Source organism: Canis lupus, chromosome 7 (assembly GCF_048164855.1).
Source record: "Canis lupus baileyi chromosome 7, mCanLup2.hap1, whole genome shotgun sequence".
NCBI lineage: Eukaryota > Metazoa > Chordata > Mammalia > Carnivora > Canidae > Canis > Canis lupus.
The window spans coordinates 72,450,198-72,465,315 of record NC_132844.1 but is presented as its reverse complement, the minus strand read 5'-3'; the positions used below and the strand labels follow the sequence as shown (position 1 = coordinate 72,465,315).

The window sequence follows — 15,118 nt, the reverse complement described above, 5'->3', positions numbered from 1 at the left end:
CAGAACATCCTTGTACATATTTTTCTTGAACCACAATATACTGACACAGTGATTTTTGAATTAGAAAGCAGAAAATTGCTAGAATTCTATCCTGTCACATGGAGGGAGAAATACACATACTTGTGTATGTTCTGTGGGATCAGTTAAATGACAGGAACTTTTGGTAACAAAGAAGCAAGTTTTAAGACAATAACAAAAAAGAATTTTACTAAATCCTTGGTCTGAGTACCCTTAAAATCTCCCTGCCTCTGGTTTCTGCTTTAGCTCATATAAATTCAGGAATGGAAGACAGCAGGGGAAAGTATGAAAAATACAAACATTCCCCTTAACTCCACACAATCCCTGATACATGGACTTTCCAAATAGAGAACTAAATCATCTGATTGGCCTTGAATCATACTGCCCTTCTCAAAAACAAAAACAAATTATTTTAAGGAATCAATAACTTCACATTGTTGTTCCACAGTATGTTGAAGAAAATCACAAACTGAACTTTTTGCATGATAGGAAAGTGACATTGCCATTAACCATACACATGAGCTCAGGTAACTGTTGGTAAAAATATTGGGAAACATCAGTGCTCTCCTACTACTGACCACAATTAAACCATTTTCAGCAACAGAGTTGGTGTTCAGAACACACAAAGCTTCAATCTTCAATTAATAGGGAAAATATGCTTCTTTTTCTCCAGAAATCTTGAATTAGAACAAGAAGAGTAAATAAAATACAAGAAGAGTAAATAAATCAGATACAACCAATCACTTTCTTGCCATAAAAAAAAAAAGTATCTCTCCCCTAAGCAAGAATAGTAATAGGTTGAGGTTTGTCATCAGTCTTGGACCTAAGATATCACAGTTTTCTTTACAAAAACAGCTTCTTGATTATTTATTTACCCTTCTAGTTGAAAGTACTGCTTTGTCCTTCAGTCCTTAAAAATAATGGCTGGATTAATGTAGCCAACACATTCATTCAGGAAACATTTACTGGGCAGCTGTATTGTGTGAGGATACATCAAACAGAACCATCCCTGCCCTGAAGGGGTGTTTTGACTGATTTTTGGCAGACTTTAATTTTTGCTTTCCTTTACATTTCCCTGGTTGCTAATGAGGTTCAATTGCTTGGCTCATACTTATTGCCTATTTATTAACTAAGACATTTGTAGTTTTCTCGTTTATTGGAAATTTATTAGCTATTCTGGATCTTAATTACCATTCTGGATATTCACCTCTTGTTCCTCACATACAACACAAATATATTGTCTCATCCATAACTTTCTTTTTGTCACACATTAACATTAATATGGCCAAATTAACCAATTCCCTCTGTATTTGTTGTTGTTGGGTCCTAAGGAAATCATCTCTATCCCAAGGTCATAAAGATACACTCAAAGGAAAATATGGATTTGCTCTTCAAATTTAGGTCTATAAATCCACCAGCAATTTAATTTTGTATATGGTGTGAGCCAGAGATCTGACATTTTCTTCCTTTTGGTAGCCAAATGTCCCTGGGTCACTTATTGAAAGAGAGATTGCTAGACAGTGAAAAAAGAAGAGAATATCAATAATTGCATTCTCAACCTCAGCCTCAAGAGATTTATGATATAGCACATCTATACATGTAAGTCTAGCCTGACCTATTGGAGCAGTAGATTCTAAAGGGAAGGATTACTGCTTATTCACATTATGTTCTTTGTGCCTACCATAATACACAGCAGAGAGTAAAGTATGCAGTAAACAACCAAGTAAATGTAAAGCCCTTTATAATCTACTCGGCATCACCTTTTAGGTGCACCCACTGTGTACTTAGGATATACAAAACAGATAGTGTGCCTCTGTTTTCTGATGCCACTCTTCAAAAGCTTCTTTTCTAATTGCCTTACAATTGGCCCATACACATCTTTTAATTTCTCCGGGCAGAACACGTGTTCCCCTTTTGCACCCACATAGCACCCACAAATTCTTTTGAGAAATAACTGGGACACTGTGAACTCCCTTTGGGATCTCTACTGAAAAAATCAAACTTCAGTTCTTAGAATATTAGGGAACCACAGATTTTTTTTCCAGTCTTCATGGATCAAGGGACACAGGTACTTACTGGTTTGGGTACTGTATATGAGCTCCACAAGGGCATCTTGATAGCTTTTCCAAATCCACTGACATATTCCCTGTGATATAGAAGACAGTGTTCCTTGTTCTTCTGCATAACCCTGGGCCTCCCAAATGGTAAATTTAGTTTCTCTGTTGCTGTTACTAGAGTAAAAATAACATAAAATAAAAATGCTTGTAAAATTAGCAAATGCTTCCATGCATAAAAGCGTCATTATTCTCTGATGGTTTATAATGCACCAGTTTCTCTGATAAATATTTTACATACTTAACTTCTTTTTTTTTTAATTTTTATTTATTTATGATAGTCACACAGAGAGAGAGAGAGAGAGAGAGAGAGAGGCAGAGACACAGGCAGAGGAAGAAGCAGGCTCCATGCACCGGGAGCCCGACGTGGGATTCGATCCCGGGTCTCCAGGATCGCGCCCTGGGCCAAAGGCAGGCGCCAAACTGCTGAGCCACCCAGGGATCCCCCATACTTAACTTCTTAATCCTTACAACTCTGAGGCTAAGTGTTACTGTTCCATTCTGTATATTACAAAACTAGGGCTTAGAAAAGTAATTTGGCCAAGCAGCTAACCGCTCACAGGACATATTTGAAGAGATGAAACCTCAAAACCAAAGGACATACTTTGTAACAAAGATGATCCACCTTAATAATTATCATAGGAAAGATATTGCCATTTTATTTTTTTTTGATATTGCCATTTTATAAAGAAAAGTATGTCCTAATATGATTATTTTTATATTCCTGTTATTATATTTTAAAAATCCATCAGTTATTGATGGTTTAAAAACCTACAAGGTATTCATGTCATGCCTACAGACTATAAAAAGATTATAAACAAAGATATTTACTGAACTCTTCTGTGCCAGGCACCAAGTACACACCTATATTAACTCATTTAATTTTCACAAAAGCTCTATAAAGAAGGTACTCCCATTTTATAAATGATGCAACAGGCCTAGTGAGTTTAACACAAGAACATTTAAAAGATTATAGGTAATAAGAATGTTGTTATGGGCCAGGCACTGTTCTAGATTCTTTCCATGGATTAACTCTTTCAGTCTTTACAATGACATGAGGTGGGTACCATGATTATAGATAAGGAGACTGAGGCACAGAAAGGTTAAGTGATTTGGCCCAGTCACACAGCCAAGAAGCTGCAGGGGTAGGCAGTTTGGGCCATTCACATGTAACAAAAAGAACAGCCAAAACCATTTGAAGAAATTTCCTGGAACCACTGCAAGTGCCCCAGGCTTACAATTGTTGTTATTAGATACGGTTTTGTGGAGGTTTTTTCTTGCTGTATATCAGCAATACAATCTTTATGTTCAAAAGCCTCTGGGAGCTTATTATAAAGAATCCCCAAAAGACAATATTGTGTTTTGTTAGGCCTACACACTAAAGGCTTAACATATTTTCTATTGACTTACTTTGGTCTTGAGGGAGATTTAGCATTTGATTCACGTGTTCTAGAGAAATATTCTGCAAAAACAACGTGGGAAAGAGAAAGTAAGTCAAAGTGATAACACGTGTAAAAGGCCATCAGGATTATTTCTGCAGTCACACCCAAATGTACTACCCAACAAAGAAACCAAACTAACTTGAGTTTATTTTTTTAAGATTTATTTATTTAGGGATCCCTGGGTGGCGCAGCGGTTTGGCGCCTGCCTTTGGCCCAGGGCGCGATCCTGGAGACCCGGGATCGAATCCCACGTCGGGCTCCCGGTGCATGGAGCCTGCTTCTCCCTCTGCCTGTGTCTCTGCCTCTCTCTCTCTCTCTCTCTGACTATCATAAATAAGTAAAAATTAAAAAAAGATTTATTTATTTATGGTAGACAGAGAGAGAGAGAGAGAGAGGCAGACAGGACGAGGGAGAAGCAGGCTCCATACCAGGAGCCCGACGCAGGACTCGATCCCGGAACTCCAGGATTGCGCCCTGAGCCAAAGGCAGGTGCTAAACCACTGAGCCACCCAGAGATCCCCCTAACTTGAGTTTAAATTCCCATTCTGCCACGCTCAGAAATACAGACATACTACTACTGCTTGGGATGCTTTGTGTGGGAGTCTGCAAAGATACAAGATAATGGGGCAAAGCATTTTGACCACAGCTAGAATCAACTACTAAATTGGCAGGACAACATCCCTGGGCTCTCAAGCTAGTATGAGTACAACTCACTGAGGCTCTTATTAAAATGCAGATTTCAATTACTAAACCTGAGCCCAGTGGGCCCTGAGATTCTGGACCTCTGATCAGCTTGCAAGTGAAGCAGATGCTGATCCTGTGACCACATTTTGAACAGCAAAGGGCATTCTTTACAGAGAACAATTTGGACATTTGTAGTCAGGTAGACCAAATTTCTGTGACTTTGGGCAGTTTACCTAGCCTCTCTGACCCTTCTTTGCTCCTAAAACAGAGATTAAAAACATCCACATTGTAATGTTTTATTATGATAAGATGATTATTTTCAATGGCAGTTTCATCGAGGTAAGCTATAGATAAGGAATCCACACCCCTACCCTGATCTTGGCTGTGGTTTTGATTTTTATTGGAAATCTTGACTGGACTTTTGTCCATTCAAGACTCTTGGTCAGCATTTATTTATAAATACTTATTGATCTATGTGTTGTAATGTTACCATGAGGATTAGAGAAAAATCAAGTCTTTGCTGACCCCTGGCTACAAGGAATAATTCTTACCTGAGACAGCAGATACTTATTGAATTCCACAACATTTTAAATTTGGCATCAAATGCACCTTGACATTGGTTTTAACTTGATGGACTCTTGATAACTGGGCTCCAACTCCATTCCGAAATCCCAGCCCACATCCTTGTGTTGCAGTTCTCATGGGTAGGGTTGGTCCTTAAATTTGGAGCTTCTGTTCTGACTCCTTGTCTTTGGGGGGTGGGGGTGAGGGCTCCTACCACTGGAATATCACCTTACTGAGTCTCTTGGGATCTGAAGTCAAGCCCCTGAACTCAGCCACGTGCCTGAACCACTAAAAAGACCTGTATGAGGTCTTGCAGCTGAAAGAGGTTTATGTTGATGAAAGAAATCCAAGAGACTGGGTGACGGGCACTGAGGGGGCAGTTGGTGGGATGAGCACTGGGTGTTACGCTATATGTTGGTAAACTGAACTCCAATAAAAAAATAATTAAAAAGTAATAATAATAAAAGTGTTTGTCAGAGAAAAAACAAAAGAAATCCGAGAGAGCTCCAAGATTCTACTGTTTTGAAGGCTTGACACTTAGCTCACAAGGTAACTAATAATTTCCAGATAGTGCTTTCCAGTTTACAAAGCATATTCACACACTCAATCTTACAATGCATCTCTCATTTCCAGACAAGTTTTGGAAAAACCACATACATTTACTTAGTAAATACCTAAGCTAGAACACAAACCTGGTGGTCAGCTACCCTGGTTTTAAGCCCGGTTATAGATTTACTTGCCCCTTTACATTCTTATGGATATGTTAAGTTATTACTTACATTTTGTAGCTCAGAGCATGAACAATCTAGAGCATCTGTGGGCAACGGAACAGTAAAGCCACAAACAGAAAACTTTGACACTTCCTCTGCATGGGATGGCTCATAAAAAGGTACCTTCAGAAGATGGTTTAAACTACCGTGGGTGCCATTGTTTGGTGCTGGTTGAATGTGTAGAAGATCTGTTTTTAAAATAAGTTCAAAGTAATTTTAAATTAAAAGGCAACAGCATTTATATAGAAGATGGAAGAAAACAAAACTGCCTTTAATAAATTCTCCTGTAACATGGTCTTGTACTATATCTGCCATTCAAGTTAGTGACTCTTCCCCCCTGGTTTTGTTTTTTGGTGGTTTTGGGGGGAGTGGTTTTTTTTTTTTTTTAGAGAGGGGTGGCCTGGGGATGGAGCAGAAGGAGAGGGAGAGAGAGAAAATCCCCAAGCAGACTCCCCACTGAGCAGAGCCTGATGTGGGGTTCAATCCCACTACCCCAAGACCATGACCTGAGCTGAAACCAAGAGTCAAACTCTTAACTGCCACCCAGGCGCCACTGCCCTCTCCAACAGGATTTCTATCACCCCCTCTTTCTAGAGAGTGCCAGCATTTGTTATAGAAGCTACAGGCATTTCCAGGAACTATTTCTGCTCCTCCAGAGAAAAGTATCATCGCTTAAATGATCACTTTGTTCCTTAAGCATATCCCGGTTCTCTAGCATACAAAGCTATACTTTTATCAAAAACAATTTTGAAGAACTTAAATAATTTACAATCTTAGTTGTGATATATTCACTTGGTTATATGAAACTTCTCTAAGGACAAATATCTTTAAAATATTAAACTCGTAAATTTTGTGTAATATTTAGATAGCTTTTTCTGTTTTTTTCTACAACAACACAATATATAAATAGTTTACAAACACAGTTCTTTAAGTGGCTCCTGCTGAATACCACCAAATAGATCTCACTTAGAACTGAAATCCCATCTAGTTCCTTCTAAGCCTCCCCATAAAGGGCCAGCATCCCTGACCACAAACTCAGCTTGGTAACCAAGAGTCTAAGTTGAAACAACACATTGTTTTCAAATGGATGCTTTTTGGTTTCTAAGCCATATTCAATCACCACAGGCCTTTGGCAAGATTAGCAATGACAACTATGAGTGTATTTATGTCAGAACTCCTAAAGTGCAAGGCGTAATTGCAACTTATCCATTTGCCTTGCCTAGATAATGATTTATTACTACAATGGTCTGAAGTAAGCATGTAGGCGGAAAGGTAGAGGAGATCCCTGAGGACTCTAATTCTTTAAGGTGGTTTTGGTGTTTGTTTTTTTTTTTAAAAAACACTGGGCATAATCCCAAGCATCTGCCCATAATAGGACTTTCTATCATCCTTTTATGCCAGAAGCTTTTTCTCTGTAATTACAAAATAAATAGATAGATAGATAGATAGATAAAAAGACTTGAGCTTATAGGGTTGTTTTTTATCCTGCTTTGAAAAATTAGAAATGTAATTTTATTTGTCTAAGTTTTATGAAATTTTCAAATACTAAGTAACTGATGGGAAAGCTGGTCTCCTGACATCTAATGTTTATCATTATCAGGAAACAAAGAATTCACTCTTACATTCTGAATGAGGACTCATTCCCATCTTTTCTACTTTCTTAGTACAGAGCATCCACCTCGGGGATTCAGTTTACTACCAATTTCAAAATACATATTACTAAAACCATAGCCACATTTTTTTCCATAGCCACATTTTGATGTTAAATTTATATAGATGTACTCACCACATATAAGGTTATAGACTTCAATATTTTCGAATGGTTCAATTTCAGCTTTCTCTTTAAAACTGGATCCATGTGCCAAGAAGATAGCCTAGGTGGTAAAAGTCCTACTGTTATTAGATACCATCTCAACTCAAAAACAGATGTTGGAAGAGACACAATTTTCCTTCTGTCATAGCTCTCCAGTTATGTCTGAGGCTATTGTAAAGATTTCTTTTCAGATTTGAAAGTGATTTTTATATCATTTGCACCTATGATTGGGATCTCAACAGTACAATCAAATATCATCTGTGTTGTGTTTACTTTCTCTAAATGTACCTGCTTCCACAGCACCTCTTATGTCTACAGATGAGGAGAAACAAACAACGGTAGACAACCAATGTAAGCATAGTTCTTCTATATCTAGACAGTATAAATTATAAATTCATCATATAACATCAGATGCCCTTTTCATAGTCATTTCATATCATTGTTCAAATATGTTAACACATGGCCAAAAACTGTTGATGTTTCTAAACACTAAGTTTTCTCACAACTTATATTAACCCACTGATTTCTCAAATATATCTCCCCTTTACTTTTAGGGTGAAGAAACCTAAATATTTTTATTTACATTGAATTAACTCATGTTTAACTTAATTATATTATTCATAACACATTTAATACTTCCAGGTTGTAAAGAACAAGAAGAAAAGTGTCAAACATAAATAATTATTTTGCAGTAACATGGCCATATATATTTATTTTCCAAATTATTTTGCAGTAACACGGCTATATAATTTTTCTAGCAAAAACCTAAGGCATAAGTTTTCCTGATAGTGATTAGCTTAATTATCAAATAATACTCTATATAATAGAGAAGCACTCTGTCTCCAGAGACTTTCCAAATTTTTACAAGGATATATAGCTCAGCATGACAATGTTGAAATGCACTATATTCAAAAAGAGCCCCACACATTTTCTCTATTTGGGAAGAGGTGTGTGTGTATTAATGGAAATAGATAAGACAACCAGGCTGCAAAAATCATAAAGCTTTACCTATGGGGGAATATCAGCTACACTTTACTCATGGACTCTTCCAAATAGTCTCTTCCCTGGGCTTCTATGACATACTATGCTCCTGGTTTTCTTCCTTCCTTACTGACCATACTTAGAGGTGTATTTGCCAGTGATTCTCTTTCTTTCAACCTCTTCAAGTAGAATTGCTTAGAACTCAGTACTTGGTCTTCCTTTCTACTTACACTCAGTTTCTGAGGGTCTTATCTAGTTGCATATCTTTTAAATAATTTACATTCCTAAAACCCAAGTTTTAATCTCTGTGTAGATGGATTCTCTTTAGGTGTCTATATAACATCTCTACTTGCATGTCTAATACATATTTTGAACTTAAGATACCCACTTGAACCCTTGGTCCTTCCTGTTGCATCAGCCAGTCATAGTCTATGAAGGCTCTCTCATCCCCAGCGTTATCAGGCAGGTTTGCCCCCTTGGGCCTTTGCACTGGCTCTTTCCTCAGCCCGGGACACTTGTCCCCTGAATATTTGAAAGGTCGATTTTTTTTCACCGTCTTTGAGTCTCTGTTCAAACATCCTCTCAATGAATCTTATCTTCTCCACCTTATGTAAAACCGCATACTACCCCTCTGGTACCCTGAAACACACCCAGTTTCTACCTACTATGCTTTACTTTTATTTCCCATAGCACTTATCTCCTTACATACCAAATAATGTATTTCCTAATTATGCCAATTGTCTATATTCCTCTGATAGAATGAAAGCTTCATGAGAGCAGAGATCCTTATCTGTTTCATTCAGTGCTGTATACAAGAGTCCTAAAGATTGCCTATCACAAAGTAGGTGCTCTGGAAGCCTGGGTAGCTCAGCAGTTGAGCCTGCCTTTGGCTCGGGGTGTGATCCTAGAGTCCCGGGATTGAGTCCCTCATCAGGCTCCTTGCAGGGAGACTCCTCCTCCTTCTGCCTATGTCTCTGCCTCTCTTTCTGTGTCTCTCATGAATGAATAAATAAAATCTTCAAAAAAAAAAAGCAGGTGCTCAATAAATATTTGTTAAAAAAATAATAAAGCAGTAGGTTACCTTCATGCTCTTAAATTCATTGTTATAACCATGATTGCCTCCTCCACAGAATGAATATGCTTTACTCCTTTAAAGAAATAATATTACATTGCAATCAGTACATCGATATGAGATCTTACAGTATACTGAGCTTTAATAGATTTTCATGTAGCTTCTCTTTTGTAGAAGTATTTTTTTCTGTCAATGGCATAAATATAATTATTTTTCAATTCAAATTAATAACTAGAGGAACAAACAGAATGGTAGGAGAGAAGGAAGGAGAATATAGATTCTATAAATATAATTTAAAAGCCCTTGACTTAGACATTAATAGCACAATAACAGAAGCACGTATTTTAAAAAAAAAGAATTTGAATATAATATATGTCAGCTATACATCAATTAAAAATTAATTAAAATGTTAAAATAATTGTCTTCAAGCTTACCTGTATCTTTTTGGATATTAGTTAATATCCGTGTGATTAAGAATAGTTTAACTAATATACTACTTTAAGCATTTCAGTACTTTAGAAACAAGTCTTTGAAACTGGGAAAAAAATATTGGTTCCTATTTTACACAAGACATATCTAGGAAAATAGCATAAAATATAAAGAAGATAGAAAGTTAACTATAACACTTGGTAAGAAAAGGCTAGTACATTCTCATAAATTCAGTTTATTTTTAATTTTGGGGTTGCTGTATTACTTGAATGACTTTTCAACATGTAATGAGTCTTTTGCCTATCTCCTCTTATTTTAGCATTGTAATTGCGCAATATTAGCAATTTTGTACATAGTTGGTTTTTATACATGAAAACAAACAAAACAAAATATCAATAAACCTAGATTTGTTTTTTTAAAGTAAAACCGTCATACTGGTTCAAATTAAGTCTCTACAGAACATGAAAACTCCTAACTCTGGGAAACGAACTAGGGGTGGTGGAAGGGGAGGAGGGCGGGGGGGTGGGGGTGAATGGGTGATGAGCACTGAGGGGGGCACTTGACGGGATGAGCACTGGGTGTTATTCTGCATGTTGGCAAATTAAACACCAATAAAAAGTAAATTTATAACTTATAAAAAAAAAAACAAATTAAGTCTCTAACGGAAAAAGAGTCCCCTGCCCAACAGTTGGCCTTAAGAGATTTGTCTCATTTACTTTCCCACTACCCACCTCCCACTCCTCAGGCAAATACACACATATGCACACACGTTTTTCTTGTTTTCACACTGTAGGCAGGACTTTAGTGTCTTAAAAAAAATCAACTTTCAAAACATTCATAACTGACTCTCACTCAGCTTAAATAAAAATAAATCACAAAATGAAAAATAAATCACAACACTGAGCAGGCTACACTCAATGCTACCCAACAGAGGGAAGAAAGGAAAGGCTAAGGACTAGCTAGAATGGGGAAAGCAAGAGGAGTCCTATTTAAGGACTCCTATTTAAGGGTTTTAAATTCAGTTACTCAAAGGTGCCAGTTCATTACCTTAGTTAATTCCAATAATTCCAACATTTGTTGTTTCCTGCCTTGTTAATTATCCCCATTCTCACTGGTGTGAGGTGGTATCTCATTTTGGTTTTGATTTGTATTTCCCTGATGGCAAGTGATGCTTAGCATTTTCTCATGTGCTTGTTGGCCATACGTATGTCTTCTTTGGTGAAATTGCTGTTCATGTCTTTTGCCCATTTCATGATTGGATTGTTTATTTCTTTACTGTTGAGTTTAATAAGTTCTTTATAGATCTTGGATACTAGCCTTTTATCTGATACGTCATTTGCAAATATCCTCTCCCATTCTGTAGGTTGTATTTAGTTTTGTTGACTGTTTCTTTTGCTGTGCAGAAGCTTCTTATCTTAATTCCCAATAGTTCGGTTTTGCTTTTATTTCCCTTGCCTTCATAGATCATACCCACCTACTATTATTGAACGTTGTGAACTCTCTGAAATGCAAATCCATACATCCACATATTCACCTCCAGCCACATTGTATCCACCAATGTGAATTTTCTTTACAATCAAAATCACACTATGTAGACATGACAGTAGGATCCTTCAAGAGGAGAGCAGCTTCCTTCACCACCGGAAACTTTCCTTCTGCCTGCAAATCTATTTCTATACTTCCTTGTCCCAGGGCAGCTGCTGACTTTAAAAAAGATGCCCCAGTGCTCTGGGACATCTGTCTATTTCAAGACAGAAGCACTTCTGAGATGATACAGCCTGACAGTGCTCAAGGCTTGGTCAGCAGATGGATGTCTTCCAGCAAAGAAAAGTGGTCCGTTTCCTACTGCAGACAGAGCCTCCAGTCAGAGCTCAGTGACCTGAGCAAGGGTTATGCGTCCACTGCCTCACATCTTCTTGGCTGAGTGCCTCTGGACAATGCACAGACTGCACAATGCTTGGGACAGACCTGCTGTATGTGACAGTACTTAGCCTAACCCATCCTGACTCTTCAAAGTCCAGAGCGGGAACCACACCTACCAGGAAGTCTCATCTGACCTTCTTTGACGTCCATACCTGGGCTGTGTCATCGCTCTTTTTGTTTTCTTGTACCTTGTACTTGATCCTAGCTCAGCATTTGTTACACCTGGTTATAATTGTTGTCTTCCTCCCTGCCTGCACAAAGATCATTAGGGTGGGGACTGTGCCTATCCCCGTTTCTTAGAAAAGTGCCTGGGGAGTATTTGTAATGTTCCGATCATAAAATAAAGTTATTATTCATTTTCTTTAAGGGGGGCACTTTAACAATTTTTCAGCTGTTGTTCAAATAATTGAGTTTCCGCACATTAGCAAAATCTAAACATTTTAAGCAAAATAAGGATGATAATGGTGGTGATAGATTACACTAAATGATGGAATTTTCTATAATTCTGAAAAAGGAAATGTAATCTAGTTATCAAATATCGGACATTTTAACTAAAGACAGCATACTTTAATGTAGAAACTAGGTAGCCTGACGCTCATGTGTTATAAGAGTCGAGTGAACCCAGGACTTAATCAGTGAGACGCCTTGATTGCTCTGGTTAGAGCTGTAGTCAACATTTCCCTTGATGTAAATCAGTTTACTTTAATATCAAGGGAGTAATAAAACGAAGCTCATTTTGTATTACATATGATGAAAATGAAGCCCTGAGACATGAATTTGTTTCAGTTCCCCCTAAGTTGGGTGGGTCTTGAACTCTCAGCCTGCTGTTCTTTTTACATCTCACCGCTAGCTATAGAACATACAAGGCTCATAATTTGAGCCTAGATATTAATTAATGTATAATAAATACCCAGATGTATTGTGGCGGCTGGACTCTCCTTCTATAACCCATAAGCCATGTTGTAAGATGGATGCGCACTTCCTCATTTTGCACTAGTGGCCTCCTAACTTCTTCAATCTTATACCCTCAACAGTAAATATTTGGGAAATTCACCGACATTTGGACATATCATTTGTTCATATATGATGCACCTAGATTAGTAAAAACCTTATATACTTAATATTAGTCAAGCTTAGTCTTTTTAATTCTTCTAGAAAATGCTACGTTGAGTCACACCGAAAGCTACTGACCTTCCAGAGAATGGTTATGAAACTCCAATCCCAAGAAGAGAGGCCAGAGCCATCTAGAGGCCAGGGGTCAACGTGCACACTCTCTGGGTCAGCCGGGTACTGCTTGGGTTTCTGGGTTGTCTCATACAACAGGCTCTACCAAAATCCCAGTTCCTCATCCGGCAAGCACTTATATTAGAGCCCAACTACCTCGTTTGTTTTTTGTTTTTTGTTTTTTTGCCTCCTCTTTGTGAAAAATATCTTTCAGACTCTGTATTCCTATTTTCCCCTGTATCTTCCGGCATTACATAGCATACAAGCAAGGCCAAAAAACAGTTAGAATCTTGATTCCATTTAAAGCCACTTATGTACAAGGAAAAAAATACCCACTGGAATGAAATATAAAAATAGGAAACATTAGTTAAACTTCCAGAAAGTGTATATGTATTTGTTTGCTGGTTTATCTTCAGTCTTCTTCATTTGGCAAGAACCCTGCCTGTATCCCAAATGCCTAGAACAAAGCCCAGCATATACCATAACACCGCTATGATTTTGTGAAACCAGTGAATTAATTGGTTATTTTGGAATGAACCAATTCAGAATGGTTTTTATTTTCTCTACACACAATTATCATTTGCAAATGTCAACAATCAACATGAATTATAACTAGACAAAAAGAAAGAAATGTTAATACCTAATTGGTTAGCTTGTCCCTAGAGCCATAAAGGTGCTCTTTCATAAAAACCACAAAAAGGACAAAGATCTCAAAGAGCCATCTAATCAATTACTTACTACCAACCTGGAAGACAACTGATATCGTCTTTACATCCTGTCTACTACTGGAAAAAGACCCCATAGGGGTTAGCAATGGGCTGGTTATGACAGTTTCTGGAATGGTCTATAAACAGTATCAAGCTTCTTCCTCCCGCTCCTCTATATTGTTAGGATTAGGAAGCTAAGATTGGCCCCCTAGTAACAGGGGTTTCAAACACAGAAGTGCTAGGTAGTATATAAAAAGTCAAGGAATTATTAGTATTAGGAAAATTTACAGGATCAGGAAAAATTACAGGATCATAATAGCAGGGTAAAATTAAGGTAATTTATAATGAAAGACGGTTGTTAAAAGTATTAGGAGACAAGTAAATATAGGCACAAACCTCACAGCCAGCCACTGCCGATCCACCAAAAGATGAGCTTTATCAATTCTGACATTTTTGGCAAAGTGTAGTCGTTTTGGCAAATCGGGAGTCAGATAGGGTTTGAAATGCTGGTCAGGTTTCCGGCACTAAAAATAAGTAAATTCTTTCTCCGTGTATGTTGTAAAATATGCAAGCTAATTCAACAATTTCATCTTCTAAGACAACTAAGCACTTTTTAAAAGTAAGAGGGTTTAAGCCTGGCTAATAAAATAAGGATATTAAACTTAGCATCAATGTGGTCAAATTCCCCAGTTATGTTGTTTTTATTGTTGCAACAATATTTAAATTGCAATTAAAAATATGATTTAAATTATGATTTGGTGTTTGACATTCTAAATTTTTATTCCTGTGTACATATCTTAAACCACCATAAACCCCCCCTCCTCTTTTGACAGACAGTAGATATGTCTAGATTTTGAGTGGCAATTACAAATCTTGAATTTAAATTATGTATGAAAAGTATATTAACACATTAGTAAATACCAGCAAAAATTTTTTAAATCAGTTTAATTGCACCAAAATCCTTTTACCATGGATTCAATTTACCCTTGAAATAACCTACAAAGGGAAGCCCTGGTGGCTCAGTGGGTTTGGCGCCACTGTCAGTCCAGGGTGTGATCCCGGAGACCCGGGATGGAGTCCCACATCAGGCTCCCTGCATGGAGCCTGCTTCTCCCTCTGCCTGTGTCTCTGCATCTCTCTTTCTGTCTCTATGAATACATAAATAAAATGTTTAAAAAAAAAGAAATAACCTACATATGCTTAATTGTCAAATCAAGTCAAAAGTTCTTGAGACCTACTACAGGCTCCTTATTTGTGAAAAAATCATGGATCTCTTACAAACTGGAGTGACATGTTATTTCTTTAATAATTACTGTGGTAACTTGATGACATAACTTTAAACTGTGTCAAAATGCAACTCACGGTCATCTAAAAAGA

The 15,118-nt window shown here is 37.4% G+C and overlaps 1 protein-coding gene across 14 annotated transcripts in view; it reads right to left on the bottom strand.

The window, feature by feature from the left end:
• Positions 1 to 15,118, bottom strand: part of ENPP3 (ectonucleotide pyrophosphatase/phosphodiesterase 3) — a 103,128-nt gene that overhangs the window by 26,488 nt on the left and 61,522 nt on the right. For 11 of the 14 annotated variants that reach the window (XM_072833896.1, XM_072833897.1, XM_072833898.1 and 8 more), the window contains 6 exons: positions 14,138 to 14,265; positions 9,468 to 9,534; positions 7,379 to 7,466; positions 5,602 to 5,780; positions 3,543 to 3,594; positions 2,095 to 2,249 (listed from right to left, as the gene is read on the bottom strand). In XM_072833896.1, the coding sequence (XP_072689997.1) occupies positions 2,095 to 2,249; positions 3,543 to 3,594; positions 5,602 to 5,780; positions 7,379 to 7,466; positions 9,468 to 9,534; positions 14,138 to 14,265 (669 nt within the window). The remainder of the gene's footprint in view (positions 1 to 2,094; positions 2,250 to 3,542; positions 3,595 to 5,601; positions 5,781 to 7,378; positions 7,467 to 9,467; positions 9,535 to 14,137; positions 14,266 to 15,118) is intronic. The other 3 variants (XM_072833900.1, XM_072833901.1, XM_072833899.1) reach the window with 2 other exon arrangements.